The 27,157-nt window shown below is 39.2% G+C and overlaps 2 protein-coding genes across 3 annotated transcripts in view; one reads left to right on the top strand and one right to left on the bottom strand.

Moving 5' to 3' along the window:
* LOC130545114 (cadherin-11) overlaps window positions 1-12,346 on the bottom strand; it is a 56,431-nt gene extending 44,085 nt beyond the window's left edge. Inside the window, exon 1 of one of the 2 annotated variants that reach the window (XM_057319466.1) lies at window positions 12,114-12,346. The gene's annotated coding sequence lies outside the window, so the exon portion shown is untranslated. The remainder of the gene's footprint in view (window positions 1-12,113) is intronic. The other variant, XM_057319467.1, reaches the window with a different exon arrangement.
* A 3,215-nt stretch (window positions 12,347-15,561) lies between these two features.
* rnf146 (ring finger protein 146) lies at window positions 15,562-21,125 on the top strand. Its single transcript, XM_057320030.1, has 2 exons — window positions 15,562-15,758; window positions 17,224-21,125. The coding sequence occupies exon 2, from the start codon at window positions 17,225-17,227 to the stop codon at window positions 18,314-18,316; it is 1,092 nt and encodes a 363-aa protein (XP_057176013.1). The 5' UTR covers window positions 15,562-15,758; window position 17,224; the 3' UTR covers window positions 18,317-21,125.
* Window positions 21,126-27,157: the final 6,032 nt, after the last annotated feature.

The raw sequence follows: 27,157 nt of genomic DNA, 5'->3' as shown, positions 1-27,157 counted from the left end.
CATTGATGAGCGCACAAAGACAGAAACGCGTGCATTAAACATGAGAACTGTTGCGGAGACTCTGTACTAACTTAAACAACATATAACCAGGGCGAATGAAACGAGTGGATAAAATTATTGATCAGCGCACATACATGGATCGCTATGGTAAACACGGGATGCGTAACGAGCGTTCACTAAGCGCCAGATGTGTTACTGAGACTCTGCACTGGCCATCTTTTCTAACATTAACACTTTTTAACTGCCCCAAACGAGTCAAGCATGTGAGAGGAGGCGGAGCTCTGTTGTTATGCGTTCACGTGCAGTGTGTGTAACTCACTGTCGGAAAAGAGAAAGAGAGCGGGAACGCGCAGCTGATATCGATACGTGGGACATGGGTATTGGAACCGTTTCAGATTCTTCAGTATCGATACTTATCGAAATATCGATATTTTTGACAACACTAGCAGAAACATCTGAGAAGCACTAGCTAGGCTTGACTAAAAGTCTTAATTTGCTCTCCATCTAATCTCATTGCTCCAGGAGAAGCAACTTGGATATTGAGATGATTTATTTTATTTGTGAGAATTCAAATGTGTAATATTTCATGAAATAATTATTTCAAACGGCTCTTTGCCAAACAGTTTGTGAAATACAATTATTGTTGCTCAGACCTGGCTTATATTTCCGGTGGCTAAGCACTTTGAAACAGTCAATCATACTGGTCTTGAAAATGTGTCGCTGTCTGGATGTGATCGAGCATTCTACCAGGCTGTTTCACGCTGTACGGGGACAAGTTTATTACCATCTATATTAGCAGTCTGCACTACGTTTCATTTTCCGGCATCGTCATCCGTTTCTATATAGAAGCTTTAAACAACACTCCACCTCTGCCTCTGCAACAGGCAATACAGGTTGAGTCTTTAAGCAAGACTTGTGACTAACCCTCCATTTAAAATGTCTGAGAGTAAAGCTCTTTCAATCACTATTGGTTTCCTCTGCATTTCATTACACACGGCTGTCAGTTCTGCTCTTATCTCATCTGAAGTGCTCAAATGGGAACAGTTTTCAATCACAGAATCTCCACACTGTGGATTTTCAAAAGCACTAGACAGAGCTCTTCAACCAAAAGCTCAAAGACGTACCGCTACTAAACACAACACGCCGTGACTCATTTGAAACTAATAACATTTTATAACTTCTGAAATTCTCAAGTACACTGTTGTAGTGTATTTACCAATAAACTATCTTAAGCCCAAAGTATAGTCCCACTGCCCGCATGACACAATTTTCATCATCAGGAGGGTCCGTGGTTGTCCGCTCACAGCCCAATTTTTGAGATCGCACGGACAGAACGCGTACAACAGTGCATGCGCAAAAAAATGTTGAATCGGCCGAGTACACTAGGTGACGTACTGCGCATGTGTCGAACTCGTCCAATTTATCCACGGTTGAGTGTGCTCAGAAGCTGTGCGGACGCGTTTGTGCGAGAGACGGACACGGACGCGGAAAGTCAAGTATACCCGGCCCTTTAGAGTCTCCTACATCTTAAAGCTGGATTTATACTCGAGTGTCGGACCTACGCAGAGCCGTGTACCCTACGCCGTAGCCTGATGCACACCTCTCCAAAAATGTAACAACGCGTCAACTCAACGCGGACTGCAAGCACTGGGATTGGTCTGTTTGAACCCCTCCCTCAGGTCAAAAAACTCTGCGATAGAGTCATGTTTACTCAAACACATTTCCGAATGAATTATCTAAGTAAAATATTTGTGCTTCTGTATTAAACATCTCAAATCTGCAACAAAAGTGACAGTTTACTTGCCGCTATCACTGCTAATGCTTCTCAAACGAGCTGCTTCTTCTTCGGCTCTTCTCTTGGTTACACAAGCAACACGCGCATGGACACTGACGCCTAGTGGTCATTGTCTGTCGACGCGGACAACGACGTAGAAGTATAAATGAAAACCGACACGTAGGTCTGACGCAGAACTAAAAATCGGGCTTAAGACTGCGAAATATATTGAAATGATCAAAATATCATAATAATGCATACTGAAATAGTTTACAATATCCGAATGACTTCAACACTTCAAAAAGTTACGCATAAGTTGTTGCGCGTGTGCTTTTACATGTAGAAGATGATTAACGATCAGAAAACCTGCAAAACATTCTATATACAGAATAATATTGTTTCCTAGGGATGCCACAATACTCAATATAATATTGAAGCGTTCGGTACAACCTCCACGGTTCAATACATGTAAGTGAATTGCGGTTTTCCAGTTTTGCACAGTTAATTACACTGTGAACTGGCTCTGTCCGTGTTTGTCTGTATGCGGAGATAGATAAACGCATCCCCATTTAATATCTAATATCTAGTAATACCTAATAGCAAGTGGTGATCGGGCGGTGAAGCCTGCAACACAAGAAGCAATGTGCTGTTGTCGAGTATAATGCTGACGAACAGACGCGGGCTGGCTTTATTCTATGCCCGTTGTACTAAAGTGATAATGTCCAAATTTGGCACATCAAGAATGTATTTTTACACTGCATACGAAAGCAGCACGTTCGCGTTGCTCTCAGCACATGCAGAAAGAGCGTCTACAGCACCATGCCAAAGTCCGTTTAACGAAAGTCATGCCACCCGGCAGCCTTTCGGACAGCTATTTACATCATAGCAAGAGCGCCTCCAAGCAGCTTTTTAGCATTGCATTTCTTCCAATTTATTGCAATGGCAGTGGCGCACCTTGTTAATATACAGTATTATCTTTGGCCTTTCCCATTGAGCACACGTTTACTTCCATTACAGCAATCGCAAGTTTTGCATTACGTCATTTTAAATACTCTGATGTGCAAAACCTCTTCAAGAAGCTTATTTTACTGGTATGTTGATGAACAGTAAACCAAAAACTGCTGTGAGCTGCCAGTGTAAATCTTTACATTTATTCAATACACCAGGAATTTGTACAAGTTGATTTTTGCTTAAAGATAATAAAATAAGTCAAGTAAAATAAAATAAAGAGAATTTCAGTAAAACAGTTTTTTTCTTAAGTTTTTACTGTTCCTGTCACAGCATAAAACAATGAAAAAACACTTTAATGTGCCATCAGAACCGAACCGAAAACCGTGGGCGAAAAACCGAGGTTCGTATTGAACCGTGGGTGAGCTGTATTGTTGCATCCCTATTGTTTTCACAATTTATCCATTTTAAGATTTTATTACAGTTGAAAAACAGATTTTATAAACATAAAGCATCATCATTTTTCTTCAATATCGTGTAGCCCTACGACATCTTGAGTCTTTAAAAATATCCCAGCTTCACTGCATCTGAAGTTTGTCACCTGTGCTGGTAAACTGTGAAATTTTCCTCCCCCTCGAAAATCTCACTGCTGTCTAAACAGTCAAACAGCTTTTCCGACACAGATTAAGAGCAGAGGAGAAACAGTCTTGTCCCGAACCATCCAACCCTGCAGCTCCGCTCGCATATTAGACAGCCAACTCCACTTCCGTGAGGAGCGAGAGATAGCAGCGCACATTCAGCGAACGTCGTCTTATGGCCATGAAACTGTTTCTAAATATAGGTCTGTTGTTTTGCGTTTCTCATTTTCTCATCATCTAATGAGTCTCGATCTAATGAGAACTCCATTTCCCAAAAAGCGCCTTCTTGAATCATCCTCAAAAAACACTTGCAAGATGTTTCTCAAAAATAACACGGTTATTTGATGTGTTGTTAAACTGGGCACATCTCAGTTTATGAGCATGTAATGCCTGAATAGCTTTTCGCTCTGTTCAGACGGAAAGCTAAAATGTCAGCCTTCACATTTCTGATAGAGCTTAAATTTATAGTAGAGACAAAGGCTACACCCACACTGTCCATCAAGAGACGCATGACTCTCAAACCTTGACGTTACAGAACTACATTTTTAATTGTGTTTCTTTACAGCTGTGAGCTATGAAAAAGTAATGGAAGAAAGGAACAAGACAGACAGACTACATATTTATAATGAAGATACATAGCCTATAAGGTGAACAATCTAACATCTAATATCTGAATTAAAGTTCAAGGAAGGTGGCTTCAATATGACTTATTTCTAAGACAAAACAAGCATAGAAATACGTTAAAACATGTAAAATATGTTTCTTAATGTTTGGTTATTTTTTAAAACAAATAAAATATTTTTAGTTATGCCAAGGTGTAGAATTTTTTATTGTGTAGAAAATGTTGACAACATGGACATGCACAATGCAAAGTTTAATCATTTAAAGTTTGTTTAAGGCTATACAATTGAAGCATCGCCCGACCAAGTGAAGCGTGCCATACGCTCAAACCAAAACTTTTTCATAGCCACTGAAAGAAGTTTTAGGACTTAGGAAAGAATATTAAGACAGAATCGGGCTGTGCAAGACAAGCACATTAGTCCTTGACTAAGATTGGTTTTCGATCGTGGCAGAGATTTGCCATTAACTGAAACTCTGCAATGTCCAAGATGAGAAAACCTTGCACCAAGACACTGCATTACCACACGAATCCAAAACAGCTTTGCAAAGTATATTAACTTTATTTTATTTCAAAGTGCTTCCATCACAGGACTGAATACAACACAGCGAGACGAACTACACAAATGCTTCTCATCTCCAGCGTGTCACACGCTTTCTCGCCGTGGGTCTTTGTTCACCTCATAACAGCTCGTACCATCGGCCATGAAACGCATCATTAATAAAAAGCAATAAAGTCGATGTGCGGGTCGCCGCCTTCCTGGCGGTGGATCAATATTGTTTCCACACATCAGTGCTGGTGACAGCGACTGTATCCCTGATGGAAGTAATAGAGACAGGTGGAAATAGGTGGGCTGTGCTCGACTGTAACGGAACGACAAGGCCAAACTTATGTATCCCGGTCAAATTAATCAAGCGAGTTTGACGGAAATGGTCGCGATTCGAGAATCGTAAAAAGCTCATTATGAAGCGGGCCTGTGTGTTTCACTGCCATTCTGTTTGCGGGGTAATGCTGTTACATCTCAAGTTCGTGCAATATTTCAGCTTTACAACATCTCATGACATTCAATCTTTATGACACTTAAAGTACTTCAAAACATTTCAGCAACACTATTACTGTACCTGAAGCATTTTACAATATTTCATGTTTGCTAGATGAAGAACGTCACAGTAACCCAGCTGCACAACATGGAATGGATTTCTACATTTCATAAAGCCAAACATATTACTACATATTTTACTGAGACAAATGTATTTTTACAATATTTCACAAAGCCAAACGTATTTCTACCATATTTTACAATGGCAAATGTATTTATACAATATTTTTGAAAAAGGTTTTGGTTTCTACCATATTTGACAAAGCCAATTATTTCTACAATATTTTACTAAGTCAACGCATTTCTACCATATTTTACAATGGCCAATGTATTTATACAGTATTTTACAAAGCCAAACATATTACTACCAGCCAAACATATTTTTACAATATTTTACAATGCCAAATGTAGTTCGACAATACTATGCAAAACCAAATGTGCTACTTCAATTTTACAAAGCTAAACATATACGTACATGTAACCAAGTCAAATTAATTTACTCGATGAAAATAAGAGGGAACAGTTGAATAAAGCTTAACAAGCTGAGCCTGTGTGCGAGTTTCATCCTCGTGTTAATTCTAAGCAATAGGAACAGTGTCAGTCCCTATAAGTTGATAATATTGTTTCTGACTGTCAGAGATCGCTCTGTATTCATCTGGAGCGCTGTAACATCAGTTTACAGCCTTTTAACGTGCCAGCGAAAGCTCAATATGAGGAAACATTTTGTGATTAATATGATATTGCATCAGACTTCAGCATTCAAAATGCTACAGAATCAGCACTAACTTTAAGATTCTCGCTCCAAACTCTTGTAATGAGGTGAGAATTTAATGCGCTTCCTATCCCAAATTGGATGACCACCGCTCAAACATCCTGAGGAGACGGGATCAGAAACATCCCCCGATGTGATAAATTGAAGCCATAAATGCTATAATTAATTTCAGCGCTCGCCGGTCATATGTTTAACGATCTGAAGTTAGTTAGTATTAAAGTCAGGTTCCTGCCATTGATCTTCAGAGCCTGAAGGCATGATGGAGGCTGTCACCAACATAACCAGACTTAAGAACCATAATTATCAGACATTTCTCTTCCTCAATCTCCTTTTCCATCTTCTCCATCCATCCATTTTATCATTCTTTCACCATGACACTCTTAAAGGAATAGTTCGATAGAAAATAAACGTTGCCATTATTTACCCATGTCGTACAAACATGCACACTGATGTTTTTCTGTGGAACACAAATGATGCCAGGCAACGACAGCTCAAAGCTTTAAAAGGACCAAAAATACCGTTCACAGATTTCAGTCAATAAAGTGAGAATTCAATGACACCGGACTGCTGTTGTAAAGTTGCTAGGAAGATGCATTGAAAATCTGTAAATCTATATTCAGCAAGTTCCAAAGTTTTCTGTAATATCTTTTCGTATCAATTTCGAACCAATTCTTTGTGGTCTGCTGGTTTGTTACCTTTACTGTTCATATGTCCTTGGTGACCAGAGATTCTTCCAGGAGTCTATCTGGCATAACACTTGCAGAAACATGATCCAAAAACTCAGAGACCGTAAATTCAGTCATGTTCAACGCATACATTTGCTCATGCTGTGAACAGGACTTGACATATAGATTACATACTTAAGTATTTGTTCTAGTTACCGACAGAAAATAAAAGCGCTCATAAAAATCTGATACTACATACACAGGCACAGCACACTCCACTTTTCTAAATCCTATTTTCAGTATCATGCACTTTCCAGGTCTCTTCCCCACAACACAATTATAACTTGCTCAATAGCTCACTAAGCCCCATTCATTAAAATGGAAATGAGGAGCTAGTCGACCCTCTGAGTGTGTACAGCTGCCTTTTATTGATCCAAACTGGAGTGTTTACCAAAGGGATGAAAAAGACAACAAATTTCCGTTTATTCTATAATTCACCGCGCTGCTCTGTATCATGGGGGAGAGTGCAGTAAACATTCAGAGCTTCTGATCATTAAAGTTTGACTTATTCTGCAGCTCAATCTGGGTTTTTATTCTTTTCTCGCTCTATTTTTCTTGGGCCCTCTCAGAGGTAAAAGTGGGATCATGTCATCTCTACCTGCTTTTAGGTTCACATTAACACTCGCTCATCAATATTAAAAGCAGACTGTCCTCTCCAAATGTATCCTCTATTCTCATCCAATCTCCTTCTGACGTATGGAAGTATTTTGCTGCATCCAAATACCCCCACTTGCAGTCTTGGCCACTTGAGAGCGCGTGTACGCAACAGGAAGAAAGCCTGTCCCATATCTTAAAAACGCCAAAGTGCAGTGCCCTTAACGCACATTAAACCCACACTATCCGGAATGCCGCTTCGGAGCTGTTGCGGAAAGCTTTCCAGTGTAAGTTATACTTCTACTTTTTAAAGGGGTGATATGACACGGCTAAAACAAATATTATGGTTTGTTTTAGATGTAATGAAATGTGTATGCACGATTTAAGGTTGAAAAACACTGTATGTACCACATACCGTGCATGTTTGTTTCTCCTCTTTGCTCCGCCTCTCTGAAACGCGCAGATTTTTTACAAAGCTCATGGCTCTGAAAAGCGAGGTGTGCTGTGATTGGCCAGTTCACCAGTGCGTAGTGATTGGTGGAATACTGCAAGCGTGTGAGGGAAATGTAACGCCTCTTACCATATTTGGAACATCAGGTTCCTCTTCAATTGCACTGACAGGTACGCCCACCTTACTTGCGTATACATTTGGGCGGTCTCAGTCAAATCAGACCACGAACTGACGTGGATTTGTGGGGGTGTGGCTACACGAGGTGTTTCAGGCAGGTCTGGGTGAGCATTCGCTTTTACATAGAGTGCATCTTTTCTTCCGACACTTTCCTTTTTGCAATTTTACGTGTCTAATACATGCATGGGCAACTTATAACACACCAAAGACACAGAAAAATACGTATTCGCACCATATGACCCCTTTAAGGTTATATCTTTAATTATTTTATGTTGGGCTAACATGTGTTTTTCTTTAGTTCGGTACAGCTGCTTTGATACAAAACAAATAAAGTGCTATAAAAATAAATCTGACTTGACTATAATTATTTTCCTATTACATATAATTTCGTAGTAAAACGTAAAGTATTGCACATTTATTGGTGAAAACTCCAGACTTATGTATTTTGTAAAACTGCTTTTTATCACATAATTAGAAACACCACATTAATTACATGTTTGCACTTACTAAATGTGTCCTGTTGGGTTAGAAATACTACATGGTCACTTGGCATCTTCACCCCCACTAGAACACTTGGCCAAAAACAGGAAACGCGTCATGAAAGTAGTCAAGTGAAAAGACCGCAAGTGGGGGTATTCGGAAGAAGCCCTTTTCTCCACTGCGCTCACTTTAGTCAGGCTATAGACAGCAGTATGTGTACTGTATATGTAACCGGCTCTACTCACCCGCTCTGCGCGGACCTCGAACCGGCGTCGGTCCGCATGGGAGACGGACGCTCTAACGAGGAGGCTAAAGACCGCAGTGTCTAGCTAGAGCGTCTCTGTTGGTCAGGGAGTGAGGTTTACACACTGCACAGCTCTTCACTAGCTGGCCTCCGTTACATATATATAGGCCTATATATAGTATTAGGATTGTCATGACAACAAATGTTAAAATTTCAGTTTTTCAAACAATAAAGTAACAAAAAGGAAACAAATTACACACAATAAAACAAATAAACAAGACAGAACAAGATACAAATTAAACTAACTTAACCCAATAAGCTTGTGTTTCCTAACATTATTCAATGCATTAGCTAACGTAAACTAATAATGAACGATATGTCTACAACATTTATTAATCTTAGTACATTCAGCACTTTCTAATACGTTTGTATACACAACAGATTAATACTTAATAAAATACAGATATAAAGTAAAGTTACTGAAGTTATCCAGCTAAGAGAAATCTTTTTCTTGTGAGCATTGTTGTTTGATTAATAGGCCTAACGATATAACAGGCAGACATTTTATTATACTGCACTGCGACACCAAATGTCACTTACCCCATATTTTAAAATATAGCCAATATTTACCGCCTGTCTGTCTGCATTCCCGTAACAAAAACCAAACTGTTTACCTCAGTCGTCCTCATCAAAACTGTCATTTGGACAGAATCGCGCGCGTCTGCTTTACCGCCAAAGATTTTCAAAGCCAAAAACATCGTTGACTAAACAGCGCGCGGGACGCGAATCGGTACTTGGTACGATTGGTATCGTATAACATATTTGTAAGTATCGATTATTGAGAAGTTTGCAAATGATGCGTAGGCCTGTATTTCCCGCAGCGCGTTGGACTCGTACTTTCCACAACGCAATGCACTTGACTTGACCGCCAACGCGAAGGAGCTACGAATCAGCCGGAAGTAACGTCAACTACGTTGATTTCCAAGAAAGGTGTCTTCTCGTATATTATTTTATCGAAAGGAGTCTTTTCTAAACTTTGAAATGAGGCAAATTCTTTGCAAGTGTTTCCCTGGGTTTAGGTTCTCAAAACATCGTACACTGGCGCCACCCGATGTTGGTGTAAACATGTGTAAAGACATATCAACGAAATTAACAAGAATATTAATTAAAAAACGTTAGGTTATACAAACCATTTGCAGTTGTTTTAACCTAATATAAAATATCACGAAACACAAATACTTTAATAGCCTATATTTTTTAAAATAAAATAACATTATACATTTTAAGTAATATTAAAATAAAACTACTTAAATGAAACATGAAATATTATAAAAAGAAGAATGGAACAATAGCACTGAATAAGTGTTGCTACACAGCAAAATAGCCAGTGTTAAAAAAGGTCAAATGAACTCTCAGAGTGTATATATAATCCACACTTCGATAGTGTGGATTATATATACACTGTGAGTGTTAATTTGTCTTTTTATAACACTGGCGATTTTGCTGTGTAAGAAGGTATAGTAAGGGCGAGAGAAAAAGAGGGAGGTTTGCTGTATGTGATCCATGTAAGCTCAGATGGGTAATAATGAGTGGTCATTGCATCTGTAATGGCAAATTTGTGTTCCAGTCTCACTTCACTGGACTCCACAGCCGGCAGAAAAAAATAACCCACAAGCTTGTTAGATTTGCACAGGCAGATGACAGGAGATGCACACATATTGCATGTGAGAGATTGTGGGAAACGTTAAAGCCTTTAATGGCTGACCCAAAAAGCGCAGAAAACGAAATTCACTTCCGTAGCCTATCTCATCTGAGCTTCTGTTCGGATGCTGAGCTAAATGGCAGTTTCCAACCTTAACAAGCAAGCTGGGACTGCTAATGTGTAGAGCATTTGTTGAACAAATTTGTTCTGTAACGAACAAGCTGGAGCAAACACATATACATTGCACGGCTTGTGTAATTACAGTGAGTTGTGGCTGTAATCTTGCTTTAATGTTCTATCTGATGCATAGAATTCATTAAGAGACACAAACTAAAGCCCAGAAATCAAGGACAAAACTAAAAGGCTTCCCAATAAATGCTGTTAAAACTGTTTGCCAGAGAAGCTGCCGTAAATCTCATCATTTTCCTTCAACAGGTAGGCCATATCAAATTATCCTCTCTCTCTCTCTCTCTCTCTCTCTCTCTCTCTCTCTCTCACCCCCAAACACACAAATATCACAATGGACTATTGCGAGTCTAAATGGTGCTTTGTCTTTGTAATGAATTGTGTGTGTTATTTAAAATGTTAAAATAACTGTTTAAAAAAATGTTTTAGGTAAAGACCATGGATCATCATCTTGAAATAAATACCATATCACAGTATTATGGTAATTATAAACTACTGTGATGTATAACAAAGTTCCACACCGATCTGATAAACTAACAACACTCTTCAGAGACTCAAATTAACGCCTGATTTCAATAGATTTTTCATGCTATTGATTCTGAGTTTGCCTGTGGCATGTTTCCGGCCATAACAACATGATGTTCATGCATAAAAATACTCTACACATCACCCACAAAGAAAGATATCAAATCACATTTTTGATAATACTTTTAGGTATTCAATGAAAAAGACAAACATGGTTATAGTCATAATTTCTCTGGCCTATGGCGTCTTGGAGTGATATACTGCAGTGCATTATATATAGGATGGCATTCTTTGCTAAGAATACACTCGAACCCAAGAGAAGATGATTTTGCTGCCTACCTTTTGCTTTAAGTTGCTTAAGCTCACTGCTGTATAGGTTTTGAAAAACAGCCCTTGTTCTATGATTTATACTTCAAAGGGCCTCACATTAGCTTTTGTTTCAAAATCAAGCAATTCATTATTTGTACACTCTGACTTCAAACCATGTTGACACATTTTTTGGCATTTTTTCCTGAAATTATTCAGCTCATTTGTGAACCGCTTTTCAAACCCAATTTTAGGAGATTTGAAATGACAATTACACATTTTTCTCCCCCACCCAAATATTTGAAGATTTAATGGTATGTTGTGTTGAGTTGCTCAAGATTAGAGCTCACAATAACGGAGAGCTTACTGTCATACTTTGCGTACGCTCGTTGTGTCCCAAAGGTTGTGGGTTCAAATCAAGCAACATTTTGATCTTTGAACTATACATCGGTTATTTCGGTATAATTGTAATATCTGTACTGAAAAAGTACTTCGCAATCGCGACAAAATGACTCAGTAGATGAGTACTACAGTGCGCCGCGGGTCCGTGCGCTCCGGTCACCCGTGCGCAGCGCATCCATCTGTCAGACATTCAGTCGAAGCGAACATCAGTTTGGTAACTCTGAAAAAGCTTTATTTCCCATATGCATCCACATTAAACACATCCAGCGAACAGCTGTCCTCCTTCATAGCATCGGCGAGAAACGCGTCCGCATGCAGCATCATTTTGTGCAGATATTCAGTTCATTACAGCACACCGCTCGTTCATTTCGCGGGATCGTAACTTGCTTGCTCCCTGTGAGTTTGACATTATGGTGATGCACATGCGGCTGGGCATGCAATCTGCAGCTTTTAAAAGATCTCAGGTCTTACCTACAGGAGACTGATCTCATCTGACAGATGGAGCGTCTTCTGTCTCGTGTTCAGCTTGGTGAAGAGATGGGAGACAAACGCGCAAAGAAGCGAATAGTCCCCATCTCTCTCTCTCTCTCTCTCTCTCTCTCTCTCTCTCTCTCTCTCTCTCTCTCTCTCTCTCTCTCTCTCTCTCTCTCTCTCTCTCTCTCTCTCTCTCTCTCTCTCTCTCTCTCTCTCTCTCTCTCTCTGTCTCTCTCTTTCTCCAGCATCACAATATGAGCGCTCGTATTCAACACACGCGTTGCTCTCTATTCATCTCACATTCCTCCAAATTTGTTTTCATTATAATTTCTATCACCACAACCTGTTCTATAGGCTATAGATATTACTAGATTTAAAATATAATTTGGTTAGTTTTTAGTACCATTAAAAAATGGTTTTAAAAAAACCATTTATTTTTATTTAATTGTAGTATTTGAATTGTTTATACTGAACTAATACCCCAACCATTAAACCCCCTTTCACATGAAACTTTTTTGCACGCTTACATAAGTCATTATTTATTATGGTTATTAGCCATTTTGCTCATGGGGACCATTGACTGCTAGATCATTTTTGGTTGTACAATTACTGTGCAGACATTTGGTGCCCACAGTGTGCACAAAATTTGAAACACCTCATTAGTTTTATATACAATTTTGTTCCAAATTGCTCTCTAAACAATAATACTGTATTTAGTCGTCAGTTGCCTGCAATATCCAATAAATGATTCTCAGCAGTAAATTAAACACAATAAAGAATTCTCTGATTTATAGAGCCGTTAATATTTCATATTCCGCTGCAAACATTTGATGTTGCCCTTTCTCTGTTTTGTGAAAACCAGTGCTCGAATTGAATCAAGTCTTATGGGGGGTCCCCACCATAAGACTTTTTTTTGGGTGGGGGTGGGGGTTAGTCTCGCAATATACAATTTATACAAAATACACAATATATTTGATCATAATATGCATAACTATATACTATTTCATCTATTTTTATCTGAGTCTATTTTTTACTTCTCATGGGGGGTCCCTAATGCCTTATGGGGGTCCCGGATCCCCCCAGCCCCCCTTCAATTCGAGCACTGGTTAAAACTGAGATTTAATCACCTTGAAGATTATTGTCTGTCATACAGAATATTGCTTGGGACTTCTGGTGCTGTATATCCCTTTAAAAAGTTTCAAGAACCTGTTTCAAATTCATAATACTCTACATATAATCCCCATAAATATTTATAATAATTTTGTGAAAAGTACAAAGTGGGTTTGTGTAGCGCTGACAAATGAGGTTCCACATAACCTGCAATGCATTGCTGTCAGCTCATTTCCCCGCTAGTGTAATTTCAGCAGGGATCCGACTCCAATCTGTTTATTTCTAATTTTATCGTATAAATAGAATAACAATGATGGGGAGAATATGTGCCTCGCACGCAGCCCCAATAACTGGAGAAGATGAATGTGCAGCGTAGTGTTTTCATACAGGAGAGTCTGTGTGCCCGCGTTCATTACAACGCCCCAGTTTAACTGCCTCCCATTTTCTGCTGCTGATTCTGTCTCATTGTTACCAGGTGGCTTCCAGTGACAGGAACGTAGAAAAACTGCTGACAATAAGCCACGGCTCAAAGAAAATGAGAAAAAGGAGGACACACCAACAGTATGGTGCTTTTTCGTCGTAGAGACGTAGGGGGCGAGGAAACCGTGTTAGAAAGGAAAGGAACCAGGTCCCCTGAGGGAAACGTTCCAGCGAGTTCCTGTGCTTCAGATGATGGTTCATAAACTAGCATCATCTGTGAGGGCCTGGGGAATCAAAGCAGAAATAGTTCAGTGCCAATAAATGAAAAAAAAAAGAAAATTGGAGAGAATTTCTGTGTGAGGGGTGAAATGGAAATTGATAGGCCGTGGCAAAGGAGACCCCCTGAGGAGGAGGTGATGGGGGGTCACGGCGATGATGAGATGATGAAGGATGTCATGTGGAGTGTTTGTGTGCTGTCAAACTGCATTGGGAGTTTGATTAAATAGCTGTGTAAAATGAGCACTCATTGATTTCATGCATATGGCACCCACACATGCGAGCACACACACACACACACACACATGCAGCAAGCACAGCCATCCAAGCATGACAAAGCCATAGGGAATAAAACATTCTTTTCCGGTCTAATTTAAGAATCTCTCTCATTTAATGCTGCGTATTACACACCATTGCACACATCAACCGATTATCTCTGCATCGCAAGCCTCTGCCTTTTTTCCACTTCCGACTGAATACAGTTATTTGATCCACAATGAAACTGCACTCCCTTGAGCGCAGATTTGACAAATAACACACAGCGACACGCGTTTCTGCAGTAGAACATGCGGTTACGTGCTGTAAGATGCTGCAGACATGCAGTCAATATCATATTCTAGGACAGGGAGTGGTTTTAGAACCGTATTACCTTCTCCGAATTGAGATTAATGTAGTTTTGTGTTCATAACTGGAGGCATGCCAACATGTGCCAGGTGCCTTATTGCTCACTTTATTGGTTGGTGGGTGCAAGCAGAGATGCCAGGCTTAGATGCAAGCTCCAGAAATCAAATAAAGCCATTACCAAAGAGAAAATGGGCTGAAATTCTTCATGGCGTATTTATTTATCTTAAGCTAGTTTTCTTCCTCACATTACTGCAGAATATCTCTTTATGTCAATGCCAAGCACCGCTGAAGCTGAAGCTCTGCTATGGGTTTTCTGGTCCCATGTGTTTAGTGGTTGATTCTAAGTGTAACTTTAATCTGATATTGTCTTGCATAACCTACGTGCAACAAATACAAATAGATTCCTTTTCTAGTTGAATTAGTTGTTTATGTAGACACATTTACCTCAAATCCTCAATGACAAGGAGCTGTTATCTTTTTGCAACACAATTCTGCCATCTAGTGACCCCTTGTTGAAAATAAAGCACAAAACTGGCTCATGTAGTCACTAACCTAAACCTACCTTCCTCAACATTACATCCCAGGTCTGTTAAGCCACTTACTGTTACAAATGGAAATAGATATTGAATTTCAAACTAAATACGTTATCTTCACTAATCAAAACTGCACAAGCTGAAAGAACTCTTCGGGCTCCTAAGCTGATTTTAAACGTGGTCTCTTTTCATCATCTTTAAATAATATCATACAAATAAATATTTAAAAGAATGATAAGAAAAGCTCTTTCAAAACCTATGATGTACAAATTACTTATAATTATTATTTAATATATATATAATAATGCTATGACAAGTAAACAAAAGTATAGAAGAGGAATGTGTTTTACGTTTTTTATGCTTTTATTTTGTTTTTTTATGGATATGCGCGGTTTTTTACGCAGAATGGAGGTGTTCAAATATACGCTGTGACGCTAACAATAGAGCCGTGTGTTATGCGCAGTTCATGCGCAGAGTAGAGGCGCTCGAACGTACCAGCAGCGATCTGATCATCAAAGAACAGCCGTGACAACATTATTGTGTTCATCTGGGTCGAGCAAAATCACCTTTTACCGAAATATTCACCTTAATAAATGAACAATGATCGATAACCGAGTGACCAGAAGATGAGTTAAATCTGATCGCTGAAAGAAAGAGGCTGAATTTCACATTTTGACAGGTTAGTAAACTCAAAGACGTTCAAGCAACACTACGCAGCTAAAATGTTCGAAAAAAGCAAAATATACGACACTTGCTTAGCTTAATATTTGAATATCTCACAATAAATGTTTCTAGTTTAACATTTTAATTTTCATAAGAGCTCGGAGATTGTATTTCGATGGGAAATGAAGGGTTTTACTCTGTGTTTTGGTCAGGGGTGTTGTCATGTCTACAGGCCTCAGTCTGATCTGAGCAATGATCGGATCTGAACATCTCAAACCTTTATTGTTCTCATTTAATAATTGTATGTGCTTAATTATGTTATAAAATAATGGTTGAATGTTTAAATTAGTTGACTTTTTGGGTCTGAAATTCAGCTTTAAAACAACAGTCATCCTTATGAATGTCAACATTCAGCCTAACGTTAAATGTCTCCGGGAAATATAGTAAGAGTAATGTAATTGTTTAAATATTGATATCTGTATTAAAAAACATTTTAATAAACATATGTTAAAATATATTTTTGTCCAGCTAACATATACATTTATACATTGAATGCATTGGTTCAGGTTTAATAGTCAATTTTATGAAATATTTTACAGTTTTGTAGTTACTGTTGTTGTGCAGAAAACAGCTTGTTGATTTGACAATCCATCAGACATTATTTGCTTATTGATACAATAGATCAAATGTATAATAAAAATCTGTGGTCCTGATCTTCTGGTATGTTCTGTTTCATAAAATGGTTTGGCTGTAGTGGATTTGGGTCATGATATATTAAGCCTGTGATTTTTGTCTCTTGCTTCAACATTTGGCCTCGTTGCTATAATGAGAATGTTACAGGAACCAGGAGGGCTGCAAGATATATCGAAATCATCAAAAATATTGCAAGCGTGCATATTGCAATGGTTTGCAAGCACAACGGTTTCATTACTTCAACTTCAAGTTGTGTGTAGTCAAAGTAGAGAGACTGGCGAGAAAGAGTGTGTAAAGCCTTTTCCCAACGGAACCTGAAATATATTTGGTTTTTAAACATATTTTAATGTACTTAAATCTATTTAAGTATTATCACAGTATTGTATTTAGCAAGTTCTTGCATATTGTTTTTCTTGCAGCTCTACTTGTTCCACTTCTCATTTTTTATAGTTAAAATTTGTACGTGTTTTGAAGTATTAACAGATTCAGTTTTGTGGGAGGGTGTTAAAGGGTTCAAATATTATTCACAGATATGACAAATTGCATTCTTGTAAAAGTGGACTAATATTGGGTGGTGTAGAGCTTTATGTAATGGTATTAAAAAACAATGAACAATGAACTCGGAGCTGCTGTTTGCACGTGACTTTTTTCTACTTGAAGGACATTGTTTCCTAAACAGTGTCCTGTTTGTTACATCTGCATATGTAGTGATGTCACTGTGTTTTCTGAGTCAGTGTGATGCACATTTTCTCATTCTTTGTGTTAAATCGTTGTATTTTTGTTCACAGTATGGCTAGCTGTGGCGAGGTCAATCTCTCTGTGGACACCCTGACTTCTGGAAAGAAGGTGAGTGGAGAGTCTGTGATGGATGGGACTCCTTCCTCTTCATCTCCGTCGCTGCCTGTGCCTGAATGCGCCATCTGCCTGCAGAGTTGCGTCCACCCCGTACGTCTGCCGTGCCGCCATATTTTCTGCTTCCTGTGCGTCAAGGGAGCCTCCTGGCACAGCAAGCGATGTGCCCTCTGTAGGCAGGAAGTCCCCGAGGACTTCCTGGAACGGCCCACTTTGCTTTCTCCCGAAGAGCTGAAGGCTTCGGCGTCAGGAGGGCGTGGGACGGGCACCAGTGGACACGCTTGGTACTACGAAGGACGCAATGGCTGGTGGCAGTATGACGAGCGGACGAGCCGAGAACTGGAGGATGCGTTTAACAAAGGCAAGAAAAACGCAGAGATGCTAATCGCCGGTTTCCTGTACGTGGCCGACCTGGAGAACATGGTGCAGTACAGGAGGAACGAACATGGACGCAGACGTCGGATGAAAAGAGATGTGGTGGACATTCCTAAGAAAGGTGTTGCTGGACTTAGACTGGATCCAGATCCTAACCCCACGGTGGGGGCAGGCTCAGGAACGGTGCCCGTAGAAGTGGATTTAAGTGTGGACGGAGCTGCGGTTGAACGAGAAAGCTCGGCAGACGGAGCGGACACTGGGGTCAATGGAGGGCGTTCTCAAGGCGTCTTTCCCGCCGCTCCCGTAAGGCCGCCCACTGTCTTGGGTGGTCACCTGACGAGCCCCGCTTCCTCAAGTGGCATTCAGCTTGTTCAAGCTTTGGCTCAACTCAATATCAACCCCGCTGAGCCTGAACCGGAGGAGGAAGATGCTGATGACGAAGACGATTCGCCCGCTCCGGACGCCTCTGGGTATGACTCGGAGCCTGGCACGAGTGAGGATGACGGCGAGTTCGCTGAGGACGAAATGGCAGAGGCCTCCCAGGGTAGGCATAGACTTGCGCAGTTGGACAGACCGCCCCCTGGTGGTGGGCCTGCGCCAAGCAGCGATCGGTCCGGGTGCCCCGACGGTCAATGCACCGTCACCAAGGTCTGACCCCAGCACAACTACTGGACTCCTACCCAACCACCACAACCGTTGGGGATTTCTAACCAAGCTCTGAAATGCAAAAAAATTCATGAATGAACCATTCAAAGAAACACAGACTGGGGAATGGGTGGGGACTGGGGTCAGATGGTTTTAGTGTAGGGATAGTGTTTGTCTTTTTCTCTCGCTCTTAGACGGCTGTGCCAGGGCTGTACTCTTTAAATGTAAATTAGAGGCAAAACTACAATAAAACGTGCTTATAACATCTAGGACCCTGTGAATTCAGACATGCAGGATTGCATCAAAGCAAATTTTTAGAGATCATTGAAATAGTTATCGTCACAATATATATTATCCAGTGTACTGTGTATTTTATTAGAAATGAGGTTTGCCAAACTGGACCTGTGATTTCACCCCAAAATCACAAGAAAAAACATTATGCTTAAAGAAAATGTAGCTGCTTATTGAGATAATTAAGGTGACTGTTTTGATGGGAATTAAGCACATTTTACAGACAAATTCTCATTACTGGGGGTAAACATTTCATTTTGGGCCGTTTTAACCCCATTTTGTCAGTGGTGATTCTTTTTAGATTCTTATTACTTTAGTGTTTAAAATGTTAATTACAAATATGTATATTTTTAAAACAGCAATATGCAAGTATAGTTTTCAATTTAAATAATGCTTAAGTTTTTTTTTTTTACCTTACAACAATAATAATTGAGGTGACAGGGATGTTAACAATTGTGGTAACACTAGGCTTCATTTTCACTAAAATAAATATAATTTCTTATTTTCATCCTTTTGATTTTGGGGTGAAATATGACTGTGAGTTCATATTAATCAAATGGAAGCAATATGTCTAGCATGACTCCACAGCATCATCAGTGAATATAAAGAGATCGCGTAAAAATGAACTGTAATGAACTTAACATCTCATTAGAAATGCCATGTATCAGTATATAGATTTTTTATTAGTCTGTTAAGGCATGCCATCATGAAATGAAATTAAATGAAATGACATGTTTCGATAGGAAAACCGTGAAGATTGGATCTTTAATAGTTTTTTGATGAAAGAAAAATTATATTTTGTTTTCCACGTTCAGCACTTCAATGGAAATGTAAACCATCTGAAGCTGCCGCAGAGGTGTCTAGATGTTTTTCTTGTGTGTGTGTGTGTTAAATAATAAGCATTAGATTTCAGCATTTCAACTAAAGCATTTATTGTAGTTTTGCCAGAAAAAGACCCTTCAGTAATCTTACATTTGCTAGTGTTAACTGCGTGTGTATTCATTTTAAGCAATTTATTTTTCTTTCTGTCTCATCTTGGTGTGCTTCTCTGTTTCATGGATTTGCATGTTGATGTGAGTGAGCGAGAAGCCCTGGACTACGACCCTTTCTTTTAACTGACTGAGCAAAGTGTTTTCAAGCATAGGTGTCAGATTAGAAATTTTTGAGATTTTAATCTGTTCGGTCTGAAACAGACTTGTTATGCAAGTATGTAAGCACAGAGCACACGACCAGTGCACAAATCGTGCTGTTACATTTCAGTCTCTGTGCTTCTTGGATCACATACTTGCGTGAAGATTGCTTTTGGCCTTTATTTTCAACACTGCTAATTTTCATTTGTTCAGGTTCGTGGTTGTCAACAAAGCCAACGGAAAACCTAAAGTTAAAATTAACTTCTTTTTGGTGTATTACTTTTGTTTGTTACTAGGATTATCTGAAAAATAAAGTGTTGTCTGTTATTTGTCAGTGATTAAACTTTTCCGATGTCTAAATTACAAGAAGTTATTTTCTACCTTCTAATATTGCGTGTTTTTCATGTCATTGTACAGCAGTTTGTGTAAAGACAAGTTTGTATATATATCAGTCAGTTCTGCTGGTAGCTCATGACAATGTCATAAAGCTTTTAAACTTAAAAAAATCAAACTCTAAAGTTCTGGTTTGTTGTACATGTCACTTTTCTAGTGAATCTGTTGACCTTTCCAGAAATCTCATAAAGCCAGCAGCTTGTGATTTGTAGTCAAACTCCTGCCGTTGGTGTGGGTGATTCGCATCCGATGTCCTGTGATTGGTCTGTGGGCATCCCAGGTTTGCATAAAGCGAAGGTAAACCTTTTGTAAACTTTATTTTATCATTATTGCAATACTGTATTGTAGTTTTTTGTGACAGAGCTGTTCACATCTTCTTACAGGCCAATCATTTGTTAAAACACTTTATTATTCAGGACCGGTATGTTTGATGATGGTTGGAGCTAAATGGGGTATATGCATACGGGGTGATGACGTACTTCCGCTAAAATCTCAGCCAGTTTAGCCACTTCCGCTCTCATTGAGCCGATGTAATTTTTCATCAAGTGATGTGTTTGGTAAGAAAACGTTCAAATTTCAGCGAACCCCGGCTGAAACGTTTACTTGTCTTTTTTTTCATATTTGTGAATGTAGCTTGAAACGGATAGCCTGAAGCACTTCTCCTTTTTGGTTGTTGATGTATGTAGTGTTTGGATCATGTGACCATAATCCTATGTGCATCTTGAAGCGACCAAGTGAAAAGCGCCATTGTTTCCAACGGACGCTACGTGTGCTGGATGTAACAGAGCTGGATGAGATTTTAGCGGACATACGTCATTGCTCCGTGTGCATGTACCCCATTCTGTACAATGTCTTCTATATTTGGTCTTTGTGGCCAACAGCCCTTCTGCACGGCCACAAACCTTTTCGTCAAATTTGTTGCAAGAAGCTTTGATGTTAGCTATGAAGTTTTTTTTTAAGGCCAGTTATGTTTTTAAGAATTAATAATAAAATGCAGTTACGCTTATGTCTGTACTAGATTTACTTGAACTGAATCAAAAGTTTCAGGCTTTGAACTTGAGAAACTCTGCACAGCTGAATGTTGTGCCTGGAAAGTGTGTTTGAAGCTCAGCTCAAACCCAGATTTTGGGGTTTTCTGTATGCTTAAAGACCCCATGAAATCCCTTTATAAGTTCTTTTCTTTTTTCTTTTGATGTATTTTATATTGAAGCAGATGGTAGGGGCGAGTTTGTTCCTTTTTCATTTGTTACGGCCTTAGCCTTTCATTTACTTCAGAATTGCAAGCCATAATTTGCCTAGAGAACTTTTTATTATTATTAAAATCCTTTATATTTTAAATGTAAATGGTAAAATATTCATGTTATTTTACAAGATTCGTAAAAATGTACATGAACTTATGCTCTCATGCCATATAAAACTGTACAGTTGGACAGACAAATATAGTGATACAGAATATAACTTCAAGCGGTTGTTGGGTGTATTAAGGTAAGGATTTCTGGTCTGTCGACAGTATGGAGTCTGAGGCTCATGACCCCTGGTGTCTCCCGGCACTCCTGTAGCTCTCCAGTAAACTCATTAAAGCTTACCCGTATGGCACCGACTTCCTCTTGTATTCCAAACAGTCATCCATCAGAACATCTCAATCTGCAGGGTGTCGATTCATGGACATACGGTAGCATCTCGCTCCTCGAAATAGCCATGGGAATGTTTGTATAGCCGCCGTTCACCTTCTTAGCTTCAACCAAACTTGGTGACTTGATATTTCAGGACACACTTGGACTTACTTCGTAGATCGAATATGTATTTATTGTACGCATGTATTTGTGTGTGTATTTAGGGACAGTGACACGGTATGTCGGCACTGCGGCCAAGATGATCTCATTCTGTAACGCTCTGCAATAATGTGAGAGTAATCATTAATAACTTTCATATGACACCTCTCTCTGATGGTGATATCTCGGCTCGCTTTCTCCAGCGCTCTAGTCATGGCGCCGGCAAGCATGCACGGGTCATTCGCCCGGATCAGATCACAGCTTGTCTTCTAGCTAGTCAACAATTCTATAAACACGATTTACAGAGATATTACCCCGCTCGTGAAAGTAAGGTCACACCTCTGCTCTTAAAATTATGCAGTTTGCATAAGTAAAGGGTGGAATGTGATCGAGGAGGTCTTGTAAAATTCAGACAGATGCTACAGAAGTTTTAAATCCCATGTTTAGTGCGATGTTCAGTAAGTTTGGGACTGTATGGAAGTTTTGTGGGTGAACGGGGACAGTATGGAGATCAGGTGATAATCTCCATGACGGCAGCTGCTGGTGAAGCTCACACTTTCAGGTCTCAGATTATGTGCGAGTGTGATTTTTCTCACTTTTTTGAGCTCCTCTGTTTCTCGCTGTGTCTTTAGGCACACGCCGACTGTTCGCTGCATCGGTGTTTCTGCTAAATAAGATTTTGTAGTTTTAATCTCAGATGTCTATTTGAAATCTTTTGATAATTCTGATTATCTAGATTCTTCATCCATACTTTTGATTAGACTAAAGGCTGGAATACACTACACGACTTTTAAAATCTGAACAGAACTAGACATCACACACTTGCAGAATTTTTTGAAAGTTTGCAAAGAAAAACAGGGCATCGCACACTACGCGATACAATTTGCCGACTTTGTGCAACAAATCAAATCTGGGCAAAAGTCTTGTAGTGTATTCCAGCCTTGGAAGGATAGTTCACCTAAAATGAAAGTTCTTTCATCATTTATTCACCCCCATGTCATTTCAAACCTGTATGACTTTTTTCTGCAGAACACAAAAGGAGATATTTTGAAGAATGTTGCTAATCAAAACATTGAACCCTATTGACCTCCATTGCATGAACACAAAACCACTGAGACATTTCTTAAAATATCTTCTTTTGTGTTCCACAGAAGAAACATGAGGGTGAATAAAAGATGACAGAATGTTCATTTCTATTCCATTAATGAACAACAGCTTAAACAGCTTGCGTTTGTTAAAATGCTTTCTCTTAACTTCTTTTAATGTTTGTTTACAAGTTAATATATTTATGTATACATATATATTTACACATATACCAAGCTCTGCATGGTATAAACGCATTACCCAGATATTACTCATCATTTTATTTCTCCTGCAGGGTTCAAAGATGGTACTGAAATAATCCATCATAAAACCCTAATTAGATTAAAAGAATTATAAAATATACAACTAAATTCCATTCCATCCTAAAGAGGAAGTGTGACACATCCTTAACCTGAATCGCCATGGCAACATGCGATAGTCTAAACCTATCGGAGCCGGTCATTCCAATAATCCTGAACTGAGCTATATCCGTTGAGATATAACCTCGCCACCAGCAGTCTCTTTTAACCTGTCTGCGGTGAAGTGCTAAATGAAAGCGTCTGGAACGTCTGTCATTGGAGAGGTAGAGAGATTTTATAACCGCCCATCATCTAGCTCAACGTTCAAGGCCGAGGGTTTTTACATGGGTGATGGCACATGTTTACCTGCTAAAATGGACTTTACGTGCTTTGTATGGACATTTTCTTATGTTAAAAGAATGTTCCAGGTTTAATATACACGATACTTTTGACAGCCATCATTTACCACAGAAGGTCGTTCAGAAAAAAAGTGCACCGTAAAAATGAGTTTAAAGTTTTATCCAGTTTCTATTTGCTTGTGATGTAAACCTGGGAACGTTCGCATGATGCACAGCGGGATATTGGAAAGAATGCAACAAAATCTTTGGAATTACACAAATCTACAAACAAACTACTTCTTCATTATATTAGTAAAGTAATGCATAGTCGGATGTTTTTACATAAATATGCTGTCTCATAAAGGACTGATCTGTGTTTAATGTCAATTAACACAGTTTTGAAAGATCTTCTAAAATTGATATTTCACTTCACTGTGTGCAAGTGCATTATTTAAATTTTTTTTGTTCGCAGTGGTTGTCTTTTGTTTGGTTATCAACATTCTTCAAAATATCTTCTTTTGTGTTCTGCAGATGAAAGAAACTCATACAGGTTTGAGTAAATGATGATTTTTAGCTGAACTATCCCTTTAAGATATGACTTCACATTTAAAGGTTGAAAATGATTTATTGCCTGAACCACATGGACAAACTCATTTTGGCTTTGAGATCGCTTTTATTTGGCACGGTGACAAGAAGGTATGTATCATCAGCACAACAGCAATACATCACTGTCCTGTTGTCCTATTGACACAAATAGTCAGAGCGATAATGGTCTGCAAGACACACATGAGCTTCCTAAAGTCCATGTAGTGCCAAGTTATGCACAAAGGGGTTAACAAACTCTCATTTCAACCTGTCATCTCCTTGTGTCCAAAATACATCAAAACGCTGTCTAACTCCCGGCTGTCAATCAAACACCACGCTGTCCCAATCAGAATATTTCTATTCATACCAGAACAGCGGGCCACTCGTTTCTGACTTAGTGTAAAGTTGCTTGCACAGGACCTTTCTCTATTTTGGATAACAGGGCAGACCTCCGCTATCAACACCCTCTCCAGAGGTTGTGCGGTGTCTTCACAAGTGAGTCGTAATGGTCATTGCCACTTGATTTTTCCGCTCCTCCTTTGACCCTTGGGATAAAACGGGTGATCTGAGATTTCTATGTAAATGCCCTCTGTTGTGATTGGATGACCTCTGAAATGTCACACATTCGGCAGGCGCAGGTGGATTTCTGGAACAGTGCATTTTATATTGTTGTATAACAGCTTCAGGAAATGCAAACGTGGAGATTTGCAGTCATTCGACGTTGGATGTGGGTGTAATTTAATGTGTGAGATGGATGTTTTTGCTCGATAGTCCTCCACTGATGCTCGCGTACACATTTTCGTGAATGTCAACATATAAGCAATGCAAATTTACTTTACTCTTGTGTAACATCCTCTCGGTTTGATAGAAATAAATCATCTTGTAAATCCGTCATTTAGGTGTGAGAGTGAGATGGTAAACCTATTTATTGCTTTGATTTTCACACACTCACACACACACAATGCAATTTTATACATTGTTTATACATGCGCAAACTTTATATTTTATTTGTATACAATCTGCATTTTTTACCTTTTCACACAGCATTATTTTGTTTGTTTAATAATTCGTTTCTATCGTGGGGAACACTGGCCAGTGCCCACAATGTAAGTGGATCAGACTTTTACCATCCTTGTGGGGACATGAATTATGTTTTACTCTGTGTTGTGTCTCTGTTTTATTGGACGTCTATTTCAGTCCCGACTAGTGTCTGCTGTGTGTGTGTTTGACTGTAAACCTCAGATCGGATGGGTATAATGTTGCAACGCGAGTTACACGTGCCTGCACCCACCTGCCCACGCCACAGTCATGCTACTGTACACCTAGCATGTGCAAGTCATTTTAATCTCATTATTATGCCCAAACACAGAAAGCTCTTGACATGTTATTATCAGCTGTAATGGTGGTAAATGATCCTCTGGAGATCCGTGCTTAACCGCTATAACCATGTCTTCTGAGACATTCAAATGGAAAATATAACTCGAGCTGATCTACAATAAGTTCTTCTACCTACACCAAGTTATCTAGAGAGAAAAAGGCTTTTAAAATGTATGAATGTTCTTTGCAGTACATAAGAAATACAAAAGCAAATGGCATATGCGAACAAAGAGAGCTAGAAGTTTTCTCAAGACTGACTTCACATTTCTGAGTTATCTATGCAGATTTATTCTTCTGTTGTCAAGATGATTCTAAGTGGATCCCTCAAGTTCACAAAGGTGTTTTAGCAGAACAACCACAGGTGTGAGAGAGCGAGAGATTTACCTATGCACATGATCCAGTAGTGTGTATCAGGTAAAGTGGGCTTGTATTTATTTGCAATAAATGCCTTTCTTTTAAATGATGTTGTCAATTTTTCTGGATTTTTTTAAACGGTCTCTATCTAAAATATTTATTGTTTGTCTCATAACGTTTTGCCCCTTAGCGACAGCTGTTTGTAGCTAGGAAGCCGAATAAAGATTATTCTGTCATAATGTATTCTCCTTAATGCATTCCAAATGTATGATTTGCTTCCATAACATTTATCATTAAAGGCCCAGTGAAAGTAAAAATAATTCCTATTTTTTCTTAAAATATTGCAGCATTTGTTGTAAATAGCTTACCAATATGGGTCCTTCTCTTTTTAAAATCCATATACCCTCTTAATCTTCAGTTAAAATCTGAAAATGCACTTCCGTCCTGTAGTGACTATCCATTTTAAATTATGTAAATTTGACGGCTTGGGCGGGGCAACCGTTAACTCCTCCCCTTCAACCGTCAGTCTGCTCCCAGTGCCATTTCAAAAAGCAATGGCTGTTTTATACATCCAATCAAATGGCAGGGAAAAAACAAGCCACGCCCACATTTTTTTCTCATTCGAAATTCCGCTTCACTCAGAAATGCGTCAGAATACGGAAGTAAACACGATCGCATCTTTCGGTTCACGGGGACTTTAAAGAAATTCAAATTACTCCAGTTGGTTAATAAACGTCTTCTGAAGTAAATCAATAGGTGTGTATGGTAGACATAGTGAAACTGAAAGAAATTTGAAAAAAAAACCTGTTGCTTTCCTGTAGCTCGGTGGTTAGAGCATGACGCTAGCAACGCCAAGGTCATGGGTTCGATCCTAGGGATTGCACGTACTCGGATACAAATGTATAGTATAGTGCAATGCGAGTTGCTTTGGCTAAAAGTGTCTGCCAAATGCGTAAATGTAGATGTAAAACAAGCACAAGAACAACTGCACAATGACTAAAGAAGCAGCAAAGCTTTTTATAATCCATCTGTACACAGTGTAGTGGGAAGCATCATAAAAATACTACTCGCAGTGTGTGAAAGACTTTATTTGTCATAGAGCGAGACATTACGAGAGAACATCACACGACCCCCCAGTCTCTGCATTTATGTCTTGCAGTGAAACGTCTAAGATTTCTGGCACCAAAACAACGTCACGATTCCTATTTCAAGCACAGGTGCAACATTT

Source organism: Triplophysa rosa, linkage group LG21 (assembly GCF_024868665.1).
Source record: "Triplophysa rosa linkage group LG21, Trosa_1v2, whole genome shotgun sequence".
NCBI lineage: Eukaryota > Metazoa > Chordata > Actinopteri > Cypriniformes > Nemacheilidae > Triplophysa > Triplophysa rosa.
Note: the sequence above shows the minus strand (reverse complement) of the source record. Positions and strands in the feature narration are given on the sequence as shown.